The sequence below is a fragment of the Lacerta agilis genome, chromosome 1 (genome assembly GCF_009819535.1).
Source record: "Lacerta agilis isolate rLacAgi1 chromosome 1, rLacAgi1.pri, whole genome shotgun sequence".
In the NCBI taxonomy this organism is placed as follows: domain Eukaryota; kingdom Metazoa; phylum Chordata; class Lepidosauria; order Squamata; family Lacertidae; genus Lacerta; species Lacerta agilis.
Window position 1 is genome coordinate 46,237,275 of NC_046312.1, and position 20,116 is coordinate 46,257,390.

At 41.4% G+C, this 20,116-nt stretch overlaps 1 protein-coding gene across 7 annotated transcripts in view; it reads right to left on the reverse strand.

The window, feature by feature from the left end:
* RAD51B (RAD51 paralog B) overlaps window positions 1-20,116 on the reverse strand; it is a 233,628-nt gene that overhangs the window by 81,753 nt on the left and 131,759 nt on the right. The window contains exon 9 of one of the 7 annotated variants that reach the window (XM_033147168.1): window positions 18,124-18,180. The exons of the other annotated variants lie outside the window; for them this stretch is intronic. Within the exon in view, the coding sequence (XP_033003059.1) occupies window positions 18,137-18,180 (44 nt within the window). The 3' untranslated portion in view covers window positions 18,124-18,136. Of the gene's footprint in view, window positions 1-18,123; window positions 18,181-20,116 lie in introns of those variants that run through there. 7 annotated transcript variants of the gene reach the window in all.

The following is a 20,116-nucleotide window of genomic DNA, read 5'->3' on the forward strand; positions in this document are numbered from 1 at the left end:
GGGCCCTCCCCAACATATGACTTTTGCCCATACCGAAGCAGCTTGATAAACCCTGGAAAAGCCTGACCCATTCACGGATCTTCATGATTTCTGGGGATTAGGAGCAAAGTAGTATAAATGTGCTGATGACCAACAGCTATTCCTCTCCTTTCCACCTGAATCAGATGAGGTAGCAGATATGCTGATAGATATGAGGTAGTAGATAAGCAGTGATGGGCTTATTCACTACGAGTGAATCCCAGTAAGATGAAGGTACACTGTATGGTTATCAGATTTTTTTTAAATTAATCCGGGGACACTTTTTTTTTTTTGGCAGCAACAGGGAGTCAGTAGTAGGGAGGTTAGGCAAAAGACCCTGGGCCCAAGCACACATGCATATTGTGTAAAGGTGCAAAGGCCTTCTTTCGCACCCTGTGAAATATAAATGCACAGAGTTTTTTTAAAAACTGGGCAACGGCGCGCCACCTGCCCGTGACTCCTGAGCCTTCCCCGATCTCCTTCCCCCTTTGTTTTGACAGATCAGGGGAGGCTCAGGAGTCACGAGTGGGCAGGTGTTGCCTAGGAGGGGCTAGGCTAGTAGTGCAGTTGGCTCTGGCTGGCTTCAGGAGCTGCTCACTGCTCGCTGCCGTGGTGCAGGAAGAATGGTGGGCGCCACGGCAGCGAGCAGCTCCTGAAGCCAGCCAGAGCCAACTGCGCTAACAGGCTGGCTCCGGGCTGCTGAGGCTGCCACTGCCACATTTCCTGGGGACAGATTTGCAAATCTGGGGACATTCCGGGGACATCATTTGTCTGGTGACAGATTTGCAAATCCGGGGACTGTCCCCATGAACCGGGGACGTCTGGTAACCCTAAAGTACAGGCTTTTTGGGTGGAGGGATTAGGAAGACAGCCTGTTTTGGATGGGGTAGCACTTCCCCAAATGTAGGCTGATATAACTATCTGATCCACAATTGTAACTGGAGGTCCAGATGTCTTCAGTGGCAAGGAATGCCTATTTCCAGCTCCACTCAGTCTGCCTGCTTTGGCAATTCCTGGACCAGGAAAGCCTGCTATAAGTAATGTATGCTATGGTTCTAGATTCAGGTAGGTAGCCATGTTGGTCTGACGCAGTCGAACTATATACAAAAAAAATAAAGAAATTGTCCAGTAGTACCTTAGAGACCAACTAAGTTTGTTCTTGGTATAAGCTTCGTGTGCATGCACACTGATACCTGGTATCTGAAGAAGTGTACATGCACACGAAAACTTATACCAAGAACAAACTTAGTTGGTCTTTAAGGTGCTACTAGACAATTTTAAAGTATTTTATATATATTGCATGCTATGGTGACCTTGCATTTGAATTATTGCAATGTACTCTATGTGGGGCTGCCCTTGAAAATGGTCCAGAAGCTTCAGCTAGTGTAGAATGCAGCATTTTGCTTGCACCCAGGGACTCTCAATGTTTATTTTTTTAAAAAATACACCCACTGGGCGATGGCAAATGTAACTTGAGTAACTTAAGTCCATGAGCTTCAGTGGGTCTACACTGAGTATGCATTTGTTGGATACCCCCATATTTTTGGTTGCTCTTGAAAATGTTTTAACTTTAGTTCACTCTTCTCCATTTAAATCACAATCCTAAACAAATATGTGAATAGAAATATTTGCTAGAAAAATTACTTTTTCGTAGATTCCCACCCCCCCACCCCCCGGTATAACCAGTGAGACTTAATGAGGCTTTTCTAAACAACAAAAGATCTAAGCCAAGCTCCACCCTGAAAATAATGTGAGCTCTAGATTTAGTATTAAGAACAGTAATTAGAATTCTCTACCAGGTCTATCACATTATGTTTGTTTTTAATTTCAGGATCTTTGGAAGTGGCATGCAGGTTCACTGTCATCACAACATGTTTTGCATTAGGGAATCTCAACTCCTGGCGTCAGTGGGTTCATGTGGATTCCATTTTGTTTTGAAACCCTTCAGTGAGAGGCCTCAAGCCAGTACTTAGGCTCTTGTCTACTAAAGAACCAAAAGGAAAAAGGAAAGAAATTATCCAGCTGTTCTGAATCCTAGCCAGATGATCTACTAGATGCACCAACCCTGAGTAAAATGATCAGGTTTCACAGACTCTGTGGAGGTGGGAAGACAGCTGGTTGTTTTATAGTGGCAGAGAGAGGCTAAGATTAGGAGTTGCAGAAAACCACAACCTAAAAGAATTGATGAGATTCTCTCTTTTCATTTGAAAGAAGAAACAAACTTCAGTGGTTGACAATAACAAACGCTTTAACTTCCAATATTCTAACTTGACAGGATCCTGCAACCAATCCTGTTTACAAATATCTCCCCCCCCCTCATCCTTATTTCTTGTATTATAAAACAGTTCCCACTGCAAAATCATATTTACTTATTCATCATTTAGAAAAGGAAAAGGAAGAATTTTCTTTCTTGTCTGTACATAAGGAGAGACTTAGGACATGGAAGTCCCAAATAGCATTTCTGAAGACTAGCATAGAAGCATAGAATTGCAGAGTTGGAAGAGACCCTGAGGATCATCTAGTCTATACAGCTGTCCCATACTGGGATTGATCCTGCAACTTTGGTGTTATCAGCACCACACTCTAACCGACTGAGCTCAGCAGAATCGCAGTGTGGACTGTTTCTGTTCAGGGTTTTAGCCTGCCAACACTTTCTTCTTTCAGGATACTTCATCCTGTTCCTCTCTCCCCTAAATCCAACAGTCAGCCAGTACTCATTGGCAAGCCAAAATGCTCAGTCCCAACTGAGCCGTTTTGGGCTCCTCTCACCCTGCTTTGTACTTCTGCAAACCTTTCAATTCCTCCAGGCCTGATCACAGCATTCTCTCAGGTGTGTGCATGGTGTCATTTTAGTTACATAAAGCGCAACACTCGGAAAACTGAGTTTTCTGTAAATGTATTATAAGTGTTACTATGAGCTATTACATAAAATTCTTCCCTTAGGAGAGAATACAATAGTATTAAGCATATTGGATGTGGTGATTGTGAGGGAGTGGAATGCTTGAATTACATATGCTTATGTCCCTTAAAGCTTGAGGAAGAAACAAAAGAGATTTGAAACTGTCAGTGCAAATTCAAACGCCTCTGCACACTATGCTCAAAACCTCAGGGTAAAGCATTTCATTTTCCCACGCCAGTCTCTCTCAGCTGTTATGTTATGTCATTCTTTGCTGCTGTTCACCCATCATCTGGATTTGCCATTTTTACAAATTCCACAAGCTAAAACCTAGAAAGTTGCCTAAGCCTCACAGTAAAAATATTAAAAGGGGGGGGAGCAGTAGTTTCAGGGATGGATCTTACACTCCCACCCCACCCCACCCCACGTACTGATCCATATTAAACTTAGCTATATTCAGCAAAGGTAAAGTTATGTACAGTGCAGGAAGATTTTTGTATATTGAGTTCTATTAGGAAAGTTGCTGTGCTGGCTACTGTAGGGAACAAATTTCTTTATTTATAGGTAATTATTGCATTCATCTTCTGGGGAGATACATGTTGAATCAAACTATGAGAAGGATCTCATTGCAGAATGAAATGAGTTCATCAAACATGTTGTTGTTGTTTTTGTTGTTGTTCAGTCGTTCAGTCGTGTCCGACTCTTCGTGACCCCATGGACCAGAGCACGCCAGGCACGCCTATCCTTCACTGCCTCCCGCAGTTTGGCCAAACTCATGTTAGTAGCTTCGAGAACACTGTCCAACCATCTCATCCTTTGTCGTCCCCTTCTCCTTGTGCCCTCCATCTTTCCCAACATCAGGGTCTTTTCCAGGGAGTCTTCTCTTCTCATGAGGTGGCCAAAGTACTGGAGCCTCAACTTCAGGATCTGTCCTTCTAGTGAGCACTCAGGGCCGATTTCCTTGAGAATGGATAGGTTTGATCTTCTTGCAGTCCATGGGACTCTCAAGAGTCTCCTCCAGCATCATAATTCAAAAGCATCAATTCTTCGGCGATCAGCCTTCTTGATGGTCCAGCTCTCACTTCCATACATTACTACTGGGAAAACCATAGCTTTAATTATACGGACCTTTGTTGGCAAGGTGATGTCTTTGCTTTTTAAGATGCTGTCTAGGTTTGTCATTGCTTTTCTCCCAAGAAGCAGGCGTCTTCTAATTTCGTGACTGCTGTCACCATCTGCAGTGATCATGGAACCCAAGAAAGTGAAATCTCTCACTGCCTCCATTTCTTCCCCTTCTATTTGCCAGGAGGTGATGGGACCAGTGGCCATGATCTTAGTTTTTTTGATGTTGAGCTTCAGACCATATTTTGCGCTTTCCTCTTTCACCCTCATTAAAAGGTTCTTCAATTCCTCCTCACTTTCTGCCATCAAGGTTGTATCATCAGCATATCTGAGGTTGTTGATATTTTTTCCGGCAATCTTAATTCCGGTTTGGGATTCATCCAGCCCAGCCTTTCTCATGATGAATTCTGCATATAAGTTAAATAAGCAGGGAGACAATATACAGCCTTGTCGTACTCCTTTCCCAATTTTGAACCAATCAGTTATTCCATATCCAGTTCTAACTGTAGCTTCTTGTCCCAAATAGAGATTTCTCAGGAGACAGATGAGGTGATCCGGCACTCCCATTTCTTTAAGAACTTTCCATAGTTTGCTGTGGTCGACACAGTCAAATGCTTTTGCGTAGTCATGAAACATGGCTCATGTCAATTCCACATGGATTTCAACTTGTGGTAAATGGAAAATATCTCAGTGCGATTTAAAAGCTAAACCCTGACCTCCAGATTCATCCTTGAAAGTAATCTTGAATTGTGTCATAAGTGGAATTAGGCTTCATGAATCCTCTCTGCTAAGATGAAAATGATTTGCAAGAAATACTAGTTAGAGAGGCCACAATTCCATTGGGGTCTACAACAACTAGTCCAGCGCATTTCTCAGAAAACCATGAAAACCATGAAATCTCATTAGTTAGTATCATGCACAGATATTCCATATCCCCCATGCAGCCAGGATCTGTTAGGTCTGGGTGTTTTCCAGTAAGGTAATTGGGCCTAAGTGTCTCACTGAGGAGCAAAATGAAATTGCCAGCTGGAGTCAAGAAAGGCAGTCAAGGCACATATAGGATAGGTGAGAATGAGGAACCGGTGAAAGGCTTGATGCAACAAGGAGTCTGTGAGCTCCAGGCAGTAGGTACTTTCTGCATCAAGCCTGATTACAAAAGGAGAGGCTCACACAGAAGTTTGTATAGGGACAGAATGGGCAGTGGCCATTCATGGAAGGGCTAAGAGCTGGTGTAGCCAAAAGAGGACTATGGTCCTCAACAGAGATGAATGGCACGAGGAGCAAGGCTCCAGGTTAGCTTCTGGCCGATACAGCTGGTGCTTTCAACTTCTGTTCACTTCTAAATTGGATAGGGGAACCCTGACAAGACATTCTTTAGATGTAAATTAATATCCCCATGTGTACATTTCTGTTGTAATCACCACAATAATTCCATTGCAAACATTAGACAATAGAATTGTTGGGACTTCTCTGGTTTGTCTTCACTGCTGTTGCTGCTTACTGAGAAGAATGAACCCGCGTATCTTTCCAATTGATTTAGATTTTTCCATCTGGTTGACACATCTGCCAATAGCCACATTTTACAAGAATTTTCAAAAATATAGGCTTGAGGCACAAAAGAATTTGGACACCTGAATTTTGCATGTCTGCCAACAGTACTTTTGTTAATTACAGGAACAACTTGAAAGCAATTATTTCATCTTGGATTTTAATCTAAATGCTAGTCCAAATTGTTCTTTGTGCAAGTCACAATGTTCAGAACTATTTCCTTCCTGTGCTTGAACCATGGTACTATTTAAATTTCAACCTTTTCAGCTGCAATATCACTTTCCCCTACTCAAAAGTAAAGGCCTGGAGTTCCAACTAGAATCATAGCAAAACCAAAAATGTAAGCCTAGATATGAGTGTTAACATTGACCAGGGGAGTTGGGGAGGGGAACAATCCTACTCACACCTGTAATCTGACTTGATTATCTATCTAAATGGACATTATTTAAAAATAATAATAATTTAAATAAACAGATCTGAGACAATAGTAACATCACTGCCGGATCCAAATAATCAAATGCCACACACTAACACCACATTCACTCACACAATAGAAGCATTGTTCCTACCTTTACAAACAGATACCAGAACTCTGCCATGAAAAGAAAACGTGGTCATAATGTCCCCCCAATTTGAAGAGGTCTGATTTACAGACAATATGGGAAACAGCCCATGCAACTGGGTTGTAAGGCAGTAAACATCTTGCTCTTAATGTTAAAGGATCTCAAAGAAGCAGGTTACAACTACTCTCAGGTAAACTTCCAATGCTCGTCCATTAGTGTGACTGCCAATTCCCCCCAAAACAGGCAGAAAATAATATAAAATGAACCAAGTCATTCAGGGCTGATTTGTGTGTAACAAGTACAGTGCAGCGACTGCTCTTTGGTGGCTTCTTTCAACATTACTTTGGCAACGTAGGAATAAAATAATAATGTGAGATGGCAGAATTACACATGCCATCATCAGAGGCCAGACTGTGGGAGCGAGGCATAGGAAAACAGCAACAAGGTCGCAAAAACCATATTGCTTCCATAACATTAAGAACCAGAGTTGAACCAAGGTTTCATAGAAGATATTTTTCTGAAAAGCTTTCTAAGCTTTTTCTTTTTCTGCTCTCCCTAGAAAACAAAGGCCATTTTGGAGAATTTTCTCCAAACATTTTCTACCATTTTTTTGGTGGCAGCAGGTATACCTTCCTTCCCTGCCAAGCCCCAGAATGATGCTAGGTCCAGGAATGTGCAAAGGATGCAAAACGGTGGGAAGACTGCCAACAAGTTATTGCTGCTGGTACCACTTGTAACAGCGGGGGCTGGGGGCTGGGGGATGGATAGATTGATAGATAGATGAGGCTGTGCCACCGCTAATGGTGAGCCCCACTCTCAATAAACTATTGGAGTATTTCTCCTCTAGTCCTAGACAAGGACTATTCCCAACTAGAAATCTGTACTGTGCCTAAAAAATAAGGCCCTGAAGAGGCTTGGGACCGTTTTCACAATTCTACCACAGCTGTCATCACCATCATCACCACCAACAATAAGGACTTGTGTGTGTTGTCTCATATTGGGAAGTATCCAACAAAGTTGTTTGTTAGGGCTAGGACTTATGGCTATGCAAAGGAAAGTCCCCTCCTCTTCTCCAGCCCCTAAATCTGTTCCAGGGGTTCCCCCAATCCTCTAGAACAGATTTGCAGAGGAGAGATTGGGGACTTTGCATTGCACAAATGTTAATCTTTGCACCAATGGAACTACTTCACCAGATACTGCTCATTGTTAGGAAATTTATGTTGAGCACAATGACTCAGCTATATGACAACTTCACTTCATGGCCAGGCATAATCCACTTTGAACTCCCCCTACAGCCAAAGCTGATTTTCAGTTGCCCAACAAGACTCTTAACAAGACTATAAAAATGCAGAGTGTTTTTGCAGCTTGGAAACAAGAAAGTTAGAATGTCAGCATTGTTAATGGTGTATGTATACATTATGGTCCTTAGGGGCTGGTGCCATACCTCTCATAAAAACAACAACAAACACAGCCCACATCTGTAACATAATAAGAACCATCACTGCTTTAAATAAAGTAATTCCTATACAGCCACATGAAGAAAAAAAAAGATATTGACTGCTTGGGCTGTACGGTTTTTGTCTCTCCTGTGAAATATTGATCCCCCTGTCACTTTTAATGTCATTTTTAGCTAGTTAAAAGTATAGTTAAGGATGTTAGAGTCCAAACTATTTCACAGAAACTTTTTTTTTTGTAATAGAGATGGGGAGAGGGTGGGAGGGAGGGGGGGAAGAGAAGTTTCAAATAGCAACATTGTCCAAAAGGGTGAAAGGGAACAGATGGCCGTGGAGAATGCAGACTCAAAGCTCTGAAGAAAAGGCCTATATTGACAGATCTTGCTGTTTCCTATTCAAGCATGAACGCTCTGGCATGGAGAGTTAAGACGATACAAGGAGCGATCTCTGTTCCCAGCAACCCGCTACGGGCAACTGGCCTCTGAAGCTTTCTGAGAAAAACAAGGAGACACAGACACACAAACAGATATGGCAACAAGCCCAGCTCTCAGCTATCAGGGGAAAAAAATAGAAAGGCCAGAAGCAGCTGCCTTTTCCTGGCTCCAGAGCAGAGCATTAGAAAGAGCATTTCCAGCCTTTCACATCTTCCTTTTCAGAGCCAGCTTCTTCAAGGGGTCAACCTCAAGCTGCTGGTCTTTGCCCCGAGTCGAGGTGAAAAAAAGGACAGATCAGAACTTGTCTTGCTCATTGAAAACTGCTCTCTTTAATCATAAGAACTCCCTCCAGCAAACACAAAAATTTCAGACATAACCCCCTAATGATAATGCTTGAGGTTTTGTGTGCAACAAGCCCTGGGGATTTAAAATTAAAGAATTTAAAGCTGCAGTTCCCACACTCAGGTTTAACTGAGCCCATTCTCTAGTATGCACCACACAGAGCTGCCCACCCCCTCGCTCAAACACAGTGCTGGGAGAGTCCTGGGAATCCCATCGCTAGCAAGTGTCGTGTGTGTGTGTGTATGTGTATGTGTGTGTCACCCTATCACCATAATATAATCACTGTTGTTTTCCTGTGATGATGTTGAGTACATTTAAAGCAAACATCCAAACTCAAAACTTTAGAGTGCAAAGCTTTTTTAAAAAATGAATGCACACACATACCTCAAAACTGTCAGTGGCTTGGAGCACTGCAGGGAAATTGCCTGCACTGTGTTTTTAAAAAGAAGCACTGGTTCATTGTATCTTATCCTTTCCCTATTGTATTCCCTCTGCTGAGAGCACAGGAAGTATCTGTGTGGATTTGGCCTCAGTTTCTTGCTACTTTGCCAATTTTTAAAGACTTTCCTTTTTCACAGTACTCTTTCATCCAGGAATGTCCAACCTGCTCAACACCGAAGTAAGCATCTGAAATATCCACCATCAGATATATTACAATAAACCACATGGGCTAGAAATGTAATTTTAAAAAATGAAATGTGAGATTCCCCAACTGCAAGTCTCAACTTTCTCAGCTTCCTCAAATCCAACAGACAGGAAAAATGGAAGTCTGTTTACCATGAACTTCCATTTCTCCCGGTGCTTAGTAGAAAGCAGTTCTGACCTCTGGGATATAGCAAAGCAGTAAAAAATAAAAAAATAAAAATAGGGTGGACTTCTGCAGAGGCCTGTCAGAATGTGACCACCTTCTGTAGCACCCTATGCCCAAAGGCCACATCTGCAGAAGAGAAGGTGTCAATTCTATCATGTTTAGTAAATGCATGGAGAGATGCCCAGGTAGCCCCTCTGCAACTCTCAGAAATTGAGAAACTACCAATGTAAGCTGATGAGGTGGTTGCTCCCCAGAGCAAGTGGGCAGTCTGCCCCTCTGGTACTGCCTTCACCATAGGCTAATAAACCTCAACCAGGGCCTCCTACAACCACCTGAATATGGATGACGAGTTGATCTTGGCCCCCAAGGACCTCCCACAAAATGCCACAAATAGTGCTTCTAACTTCCTGAACCCTGCCAGATAGGAATGAAAAGCCCTACAAACATATAGTGTGTGCCATGCCATCTCCCCCCAAATTAGAAGGCTTTGGACTAAAAGAGAGAAGAATAAAAACAGAAATAACCTTTGGAATAAATGCTGGGTCTGGCTTACAAATAACCTTGTCTCTGTGAAAAATACAAAGCTAAGAATCCTAAGACAATACTGCTTACGTAAGGTGATTCCCACAAAAAACACCATTTTGTGTAACAGAAATTTGAGCTCACATGAAGCCATAAGTTTAAAGGGTGGACCCATAAAGGCAGTCAACACATACCGGTAATTAAGGTTCCAAACAGGAAACCAATAGACCATCAAAGGATTCCACTGACCCACCCCTCTAAGGAACCATTTGAATGTGAGGGGAGAAATCCAAGGCAGGCAGGCAGATCACACTGAGCTCCAACCAGGTTACACTGAACTGGGTGTCCTGCTGATTCCACATACCCAAATCACCACAGTCCCCAGGTGGGGGCCCAAGCCATACAGACTGACATCTGTTGCAATAACTTCTCTGTGAAGCTCCTCAAGGCTCCCCCCTCCCCGCCGGCACCTGTGCTGAACCACCCACCAACAAAGCTCTTTGCGAGATGATGTGGTATGACATTCTGGAGATGCTGCCTGGATTCCATAATCTGAATCTGGTAAGTAGTAATGTGTGTAGATGTGCCCATGAAATGAGATCTTGGCAGGACACCATCATGCCCAGAAGCTGGACAGAACCATCAGATCCATTGTCAGTGACACGAGAACTTGATATATGGGGAGGGTCTACTTCTCCCTGAGCTCCTCCAAGTGGTGCATCCTGAATGTCCAACTGAACCTCGGAGTGGGTTCCAAGGAACTCTTCTCCCAATTTATGATGAAGCCATGGATTTGCAGGCATTCCAGTCTAGTATTCTGGCCCCACCTGCATTTCTCCCTCAAGATGAATCAAAACAAAAGAACATTCAGGTATGTCTGCACCCACATGCCCAAGGTCCTCAGATATGTCACAATGGCCACCAAAACCTTCACAAATACTCTGGGGACTGCAGAGAGGCCCATAGGGAGGGCCCAGTTTTGAAAATGGTGGCCTATGCAGCTGAAGTGAAGGAACTTCTGGGATGAGGAACTGTAGAGATCAATCAACGCCATCCAGTCATCCCTGTCCAGAACCTGCGCAATGGAAGTCAAGAGCCAGAGACTTCAATTTGAAGCACTTTTGGTTGATATGTTTGTTCAGCCACTCAAATCCAGATTAGTGTGGATGTGAATGTGGGAGATCAACTTGATCTCAAGAAGGTGATGGGTTGCTATCCCATAGGCCAAGTGTTTTTCTGTCTAGGAGGACTGAGGCGTTGGGGCAAAGTACTCCCTTGGAAGACTAACAACCTCCAGAGCGTAGCCTAGAGTGAATGTCTTCAGGAGCCATCTGTCTGTTATCACTGAACTCAATATGTGAAAATGTAAGAAGCTGGTTTCCTATGACCCCCTGAGGAAGAACTTCCCTGGTGTCAGGAGGAGGGGTCTTTTGGAGCCAATTCTGGAATCTGGACTATGAAGAAATGGCTGCAGTGGATGAGAATGGTAGCCCAGAAGACCTTGACCCTGAGGACTTAAGCTGGTTGTGCCATTATGGCTTGAAAACCAACTGCATTCCAAAGCTTGTAAGATGGCTTTTGGCTCAGAAAGGACTAACCCTGCTTGAACGTGCGGTCCTCCTTCTTACTGGTAGATGCCTTCTGCTTGTCTAAAATTTCCATCTGTTAGCACTCCAACTCTCCCTGAACAACTTTGCTCCACAAAAAGGCATACTCTGAAGGTACATGTGAGAACCAGGGTCTGCATCCAAGCGATGGCCTCCAGAAGCTGCTTCCCTTTAGAAAGGCTGCTGTGTATTCTTATGCGTGCTCTAGGTAGCTTGCTCCTAATATCTAAAGAACTACAAAACAGCACTCCATGGTTAAATGCTATAAAAATGGGCCATGCCATAAATTTCTACATTAACTGCAAAAGGGGCAAAGACTAGTTTATTATTAACTTGATGGTGGTGGTGGTGATGATGATAAAGAAAAGTTTTTTCTCGCTATCACAAATTTCCATAGAAAAAAATGGATTATAACCCTTATTTCAAGGGGGGCTGGGGGGAGAGAGAGAATGCATGAATGAATGTGTTAATACCAATGCAAAAAGCAGTGCTTGCAAATTGGGTCTGTCTTCCAAATCCCAGGACAGGTGGCCCCCAAAGTATATTCCCACACATTCCATATACCACATCTGTTGTCTAAATGCTTTTTAGGCCCCTGTAAGAACAGTCAGAGGTTTAAAATGTGGGATGTATAAATGTTAACTGATCTCTTACCACATTTATCTGCACAAAAGTATCCTTGTCACTTCAAAATAAGATTTATGACATAAAAACATTTAGCCATTTATATTTTAGCATTCATTTTATTATGTTAAAAGCAAACATATAAAAGGAAAGTGGGAAATAATGGCCATTAAGACCAATTCATTGAGAGATGGGCCTTGTCTATTCATTTTTGGAATGATGAAGTAGCAGATGATATTTTCCCTCAAGTTTTCCTGCTGCTGTTGTTCTTAATAGAGCACTATCCAATATTTAAGCTTTTCTTTTTTCTTTTTCTCCTTTCAAGCAATTGTTATTCATTCTTTATTTCCTTTCTCCTCTCTTTATTAAATGTAAAGAGACAAAAATAAAATAAAGCAAAACTATTCGCTATGATCCTTCTTTCTGGAAAATCAGACATTTATATGTTTTTCACACCATTTTACTCGCTGCTTTACATTTTGAACAAGCTGCTTATATATATTTACTAACCGCCTTCTCATCTTCCCATTCCTATTTCTGAAGTCACTTCGACTCTGCACCCCCACTTTCCACTCCTGTTGTCAACTAAACCCCCATATCCATGCCTCCCCTAGTGCAATCTCCCTCTGCACACAGACCACCCCGATGATAACCTCCTGCATTTTCCACTTCCCACAGAGTGCAACTCATAAGCACTCTATTCACCTTCTACCCAGGTATGAAGCAGCCATCCCCTTCTATCCTGCAGCCCCATTTCCTTGCTTCCTCCTCTCTCCTCCTCTGCAGTCCCCTTTGCACACGCACACCCCATGGTGACATATGCTACTGTTTCTTTAAGAGGAACAGAATCTGATGAGCAAGCCTGTCAGAGAAGAAGCTTCTAAGTGTGTTCAGCCCAAAGCACTTAAAGCTCTCTCTTCAGAACTTCCCCTCAGTGGGATTGTTGAGGGTGAAGTGGGCACCACCCAGTGCGTATGGGAATGGAGACTGTTTGTGTGCTCCCAGTCAGTCCCTTGCACACATTTTTGCTCTTACCCATTCAAGTTGAATTCCTGGCAAATAGCAACAGGGGAGAAATTTGGTTTGGTTCACATTTTATTGTTAACATAATTTTAACCCAGTCAGATGGGCGGGGCATTATTTATACCCCGCCCATCTGGCTGGGTTTCCCCAGCTACTCTAAAATACCTAATTCACACTTTCCAAAACAATATGTGATCCAAAGCACAGCTATCCTTTGAAATTCACACTGTTCCCAATTTTGTGGTGCAGTTATCCAATAAAAAAATTGTGTACAGAGATGCATTATATTTGGGGATATTGCTCGCAACAATTGGCATAGAAGGAGAAATGTGTACCGTAATGCTGATGAATTTTTATGGGGGCTCAGAAAAAACCCTAACCTTCCAAACTGATGTGGAACTGTGGTTAACCATATTTAGGATTAGAAAAGTTAGAAACTGAGGGAAACAAAAATTGACAGATCTGTCTGTCTCTACTGAAAAGTGCTGTGTTATGTCAGTCAGCTTGATCAAATGTGCCGCAGCATCTTCTCTTAAAACGTTTTAAAAACAGTTTCATTTTTAAAAATCTTGGGACCCTGCATTTCTACATTCAACAACTTGTGCACTGGAGCATAAGAAGCCGTATTAATTGCAAAGATGTTATTCAAATACAACATGTTGAGGCTGTCTGAAAAGTATGCAACCTAAAAACTATGCAGAATATGGATTGATTGTAGACAAATAGAAATTCAGAAACCAAACTCTTCCTTTCCACATTTCAACCCCACCAAGTCACCAACTGAACAAATGTTTGTCACAATAAAATGTGGATCTCTTCCATTCATCCTACCAAACCAGTACACCTTTGAAGCAGAGAGTGACACCATTTAAGTCAGAACAACAACATGTGAATGATGCTTTAGGAAACAATCAACATTTGTTTAGAGGGAAAGTGTGCCTTAAGCTGAGAACAGAATGCTCCCAGGGTGTCTGAATTGCTGGACAGATGTTCCTGGATATCAAGGAATGGCTGTGCAGCCAATCAACTATAAACACACATTTTGTAATACTTTAAAAGTCTCTTTGGTCTTTTGTAGAATCTGTCACAGGAACCAAGTGAATATGGTAACTTGTCCTTCTTTGTTGACTTTTAAAGCACTCTCAAAAATATTTGAGACACAGGAGGGGGCAACAGTAGGGTATGTGAATATTTGTAGTCCTGTATGTCAGATATTTGGCTGTACTGAGAAATAACTGTCCTATTTATTCACAAGGCCAGATGTGGTGGAGGCAGCTCTGATGCAAACTTCCTTTGAGCATTTTACCAAGGATTTCAGCCCTGACCCATAGAGACTTTCTCTACAGGAGGTGAAAGGCAATTTACTTTCCAGGCTTAGATCAGATGCTGGCTCTGCCAAATGTGACAAATTGAATTTGATGCTTTGAAGACGCAAACTTCATGTTTCTGATAATCTAAAAAGGGAAATGTCTTACCGTAAATTCTCATTCTTGATAGTGGACAGAGGGCAGTCTTAGCCTTCTAAAACACTCCATCCTAGTGGAATATAGAGTTGCATTTTGCTCATTCTTCCAAAACAGAGCATTCTGCAAAGCAGAATCTCCTGGCACTAATAAACAAACAGTGCAGATGCCAATGTGGCAACAGTGCAAATGTTAACAAAATACAGTTTAAAGAAGTGAAGTGGGCATCCCTAGGCGCTCTGCCTTATTTTCCTCACATATGTTTATGGCCTGGTTCAGATGAAACACTAAACAATGGTCTAACATGACATAGACAATCTTTGGCTTCATTTACTTCCCATTAAAATCCACAAGACTGGAGGTTTTTGCTTTCATTTCCTAATATCCACTGGTTATCATTACCTCTGAATTTAAATCTGTACTACTCTTAGCTATAGATTAGGAGGAAGAGCCAACTTCACAAACCTTCATTTGTTTCTCTAGTTAGATTAATCTCAAGCTGATTTTGTGAGCAGCCAGCAGACTGCAAAACCTAGATAGGACGTCCACTCTCTTTCAAAGAAAGAAACAAAAACCTTACTTTCTCAAAGTGTGTGTGTGTGTGTTTGGCAGGGGTGTAACCAGCATTTGAGGGACCCCCAGATCCCAGACACATAGGGAAGCAGGCCCATTGCCTTGAAATGTTTTAAACATGCTCAAAACCTTTCACTTCCTGTCAAAAACATCAACTCCAAAGCATTCTGAGCATGTTGCCCGGCTATAGCATTAAAAAACGACAACTAATCATGCAACTCTCAGTAAGGATTTAATCGAAACACATCAGACAACTTACATTTTTAATTAAAAAGTCATATATTTTAGTACCATTTCGAGGTTTGCATCTCTATTTCTCTCTGTTCTATAATTTTTCATGATGCTCTCTTCTCTCCCCCACCCCAGTGGATTACAACAACAATGAAAAGAATTACAAAATAAATATAGTATCAAAGAGCAATATAACTACAAAATAAAAGCAGCAGATCCAGCAGATAAGCACCGTTAAATGAATTATATGCTCAATAAAAACCTACCGCTCCTAAAAAACGATATAAAACATGATCAAGGGAGGACATGCTTTGACATAAGCCCAAATATAGCTCCCAAACATATATTTCCCACAAAAATATTTCTAAGCCAAGGTCATTACTTTGGGAGTGACTTTTTATTCTTCCCGCCCCCTAAAGGAAAAAAAAACTTTAGATGAAGCAAAATCCCCTTCTTAATATAAACTAGGATAAAATACCGGTAGCTTGATCTATAGGGAGGTACCATTTAATTTGTGAACATGCCTTTTGTACTCAAAATATAGTGCATCAAAGCACACACACACACACCCCTGCAAAAAAAGTAACTTGTTTTCAGATTTAATTTCCAAATTCAGGGCAAACATATTTTGAAGAGCTAAGGTTTCATTATTTTAGCAACATACACTGAGTGTACACTAGGAAATACACTTAGGGATTACATGCTAATCAGGGGAGTGGGGAGTTGTATCTATCTATCTATTATTATTATTATTATTATTATTATTATTATTATTATTATTATTAAAATTTGCATACCACCCTTCATCCGCACTGATCAACATAAAGGCACAGCTCACACCCCATACCCTTGGATCCAGTATTTCACAGTGCCATCACATATGCAGAAAGTTTGCTTTTTACAAACTTGCAAAAAAGAAAATAGATTTTAAAAAATTAAAAATTAATATCTGTGTAGATTTTCAACATTTGATTGCAGCCGAAGCAGAAAAGTGAAGTTTTTTGTAAACAGATTATGCAGGTATGGATAAAATATGACTAATAATCTGAAGTGGGGTACTGCACTAGTTAAGAGTGATCAGTGAAATAGGAATTCTCCAGTTCAACTGGCATCATAACAACGAACTCACAGGTGGCCAAAGGCAGGCTCAAAAACATACAAATAGTATAAGTACTTATTAAACAGCTGGGTGCTGCCTAATAGTGTAGAAGTAAATTGAACCACAGGTTAAAATGGTAACTTGCGCACCCTACAAAATGCAACTGTTTCCAGTTTATATACAGGTAAAAATCTGTACTGGGAATCTACAGTTATTACTAGAGGTCAGGTTCTCATCATGAAGGTTGCTTCCCATGTACATCAATATCTGGAGTCCCACACGTCCTGCTCATACAATCATCTTCTGGCAAGAGTGACAGGAGAGCAGACCAGCCTCCTTAGCCTGGAGCTGGAGAAGGGTTGGGGATCATTGCTGGAGCTGCTCAGTGCAACAGTGGAGAATATCCCTGCTCCAGGCTGGAGAGGATGTTTGGGCTGCTGCTACTGGTGGTCGGCTAAAGCACTGAGTATTTTAGCTAAGGACAGGGTCCTCAAAACACAATTTTGGCTAGGCTACCAATGCTAGTCAAGATTTCTGGACCTCTGTTTAACAGAGATGCCCAGAATCGAACACATTCCGCAGTACTTCCAAATATTAAGTGCCTAGAACATATGACATAGATATATTTTTCACTGCATTTCACAAAGCGTCAGAAAAAGGCGCTTCTCAGAAGGGTTATCTATAACCTTTAACCCCTTAGATTCTGCTTTTATATAAAGCACAGCTTATCTAGGGTGTGATAGGTTACACTTTCTACGAACACACATTATACAAAGGCCACATTGCACACTTCAATCAGAAGATTCATGATTTCATATCCCAAAGCGCTTGAGAATGAAATGGTACAACACCAAGCTGCCTTTTTAAAAATTTAGACAATGAGGTTACTAATGCAATTATACATTTGGTAGAAGCCTCAAGGCAGTCAGAACAGCTATCCAATTACCCAATTCAGAGAGCTGACTTTTTCTTCAAACAAATCCACATCTATGAAATTTTGCCCTACCAATAGCTTTTTGTTTCATTCGAAGAAGGTCATGGAAAAGGCCATTATCTTCTACTGGCAATGGGGGTTTAATTTATATGTTACCAACATAAGGACCATCCCATCATTTTAACCAAAAACTGAGACAGCAAGGCCACTGTTCAATTACTAGTTCTAAAACTTTACCAATGCTGAGAGTGTTTTATATCTCCACCTATGTTTTGATTATTACGAAATGATACTCTCTGCAGAAGCTTCCATCAGCAGTGTAAAGAACAAGAGCAATAGAGGAAGCTCTGTCCAGCTTTCAGATAGACAAACAACTACTCAAGATTTTGTACATGCAATAGCTGGCAGTAAAGTTCCATCCAGTACCCCCAGGACAAGGTAAAATGAAAGAGGAAGGAGGAACTGAAGGAGGGAAGTTATAGAATAACAGCCCACTCATATGGCAAAGTAGAAGAGGGATAAGAAGAAGAACTGAAAATAAGAGGAATAGGCCAACTGAGTAAAAAGTCAAAACAAAATAAAAAATAAAAAAATTCCTTCCAGTAGCACCTTAGAGACCACAAGAAGTGTGCATGCACATGAAAGCTCATACCAAGAACAAACTTAGTTGGTCTCTAAGGTGCTACTGGAAGGAATTTTTTTATTTTTATTTTGTTTCGACTACGGCAGACCAAGACGGCTACCTACCTGTGAGTAAAAAGTGAGAAACAATAATTACACTTTTGGATCTGTATGATAGTCATAAGAATTAAATAGTCAAGTCCAAATCTGCTCACCTTCTTCATAAGCCCCCAGGGGGTGCATGCTGTGTTCTAGCAGGTCTTTAACCTTGGGGAACTCTGGGGACCGCCTTCTCCTGAAAATTGGCAATTGAAAAGCCCAAGTGTATGTTCTGCTCAATATGGATTACTTTTTATCTTGGTCTATCTCAGGAGCCCCACATCAAAGTGTCATTGAGTGAAAGTGACGAGAACCACAGCTCCTATAATTGCCCTACAAAAGACTTTACCATCAACTATTTTAAAATATTTTTATTCAGCACCCCAAGATGTTGATGTGCCCCCATGACCCCGCAAGATTTGTCATTTATTTCTTTTTAAATTTGAGGGTTTTTTTTTAGTATTGACTGCTCCAGTGGGTCTCCTGCTGTAATACCATGATGCCAAAATTTTCACTTTGTGTGTGTGGTCCCCAAGCTACGCCACCCCCCACCCTCACCCCGCCGCCTTTAAAAACTTTTTAAAAATCTTGTGGGTTTTTTGTTTTTGTTTAAATTCTTGCTCCTTTAGGTACCATGCAGTAGTACCAAATGGGTTTTGTAACCCCCACCAAGACCCTCCAAAATTTTCTCCTATTAAAAATATGTATTATTATTTTTTCTGAATTTAATGACGAATCTTATTTATTGACTCAAACATATTCACTGCTTGGTTGGATGTGAGGGCGATCTGGCTGCGACATCTGTCACCCCATTGATCGCCAGGGTTGATTCGGCTGATCTGGCTGGCTAGTCGGGTGTCCCCTTCCTCCCTCACCTCTCCATGTGCGTCCCTCCCGAAGCTGCACGCTCAGTGGAAGAGGACGACCATCCCAGATAGAAGGAGTGTACTGTTTTACGGTTAAGGGTATACTGCTTGGTTGTAATAGAACCTCAAAGTGGTTTTAAATTGCTTAGGAACATCAGTGCTTCCTACAGCAAATAGGTAAAATGCAACTAGGAACTATGACCCAGTCAGGGTTCCCAAATAAATTACATGAGGACTTAAATGGCCAGACATAGAAATGTATTAGATCAGATATTCAGAAAGTTTCTTTCTTCTGACATGCTTAGCTCTCAAATGCTTCTAAGGAGGACAATGTACTTCGTAGAGAACAGTTAGGATGCATTTTAAGAAACACCTTTTTTCTTTTGATTTCAACCAAATGTGCTTTTTCATAAGTGCATTGAAGAAAGAAGAATGTCTCATAATTTGGTCAGGTAGACACAGGAATCCAGTGTAAAGAGAATCATGCCAAAACCAGCCATAAAATAAGTTCACAAGAAACTGCAGAGAGCATCATAATGAATGACATGCAAAAGAATAAACACACACTGCTCAGCTCACCCAGCACTAGTAAAGAGACTTATTTTAGATGAACAAGCCCCTTGTGAAAGATTATTCCCCTGCCCACCACAGTGTCTAGTAAAGCTGTGGGAAACAAATGACCTCCGAGCCACAGTGCCGTGTATAACTCCAAAAGAAAAGGAGAGGGGGTGAGGGGGGTTGCAGGAAGAGCATAATCTATGCTGTACTGTCTTCCAATGGTAGCCCTACTGTGCGGTCTCTGGGCACAGCAAAACATGTTGTTTATGCCATAAAATGTCAAAATATAGCCTAGACAGCAATAAGATTCCACTGATGGTTTCTGAGAATATATGGTGCAGTATTCTGACATTTCAACTGGAACTGCTCTCTGAACCTGCCCAGCTCACATTTCAGTGGTAGGAAAAGACATCGCCCCATCCCAGCTTTCAATTATCTACATACCACATAATTAAGAGATAAGGCTAGGAATAAAATCTTAATGATAAAATGCCTTTCATTTAAAGAAGGCACTTTCCTATCAATATACAATAGTGCAAATGTTTGCCTATTTCTGAATGGAGGATGAATCTACGATCCTTCCAAAAACTTAATTGCTACAGAATAATTCAGTACAGGCTTGCACAGAATGTGATTATAATACATGAAAAATGAAAGGAACAAATTACCGGTAGCACTATAAATTAACACTACTATAATTAAGCACTT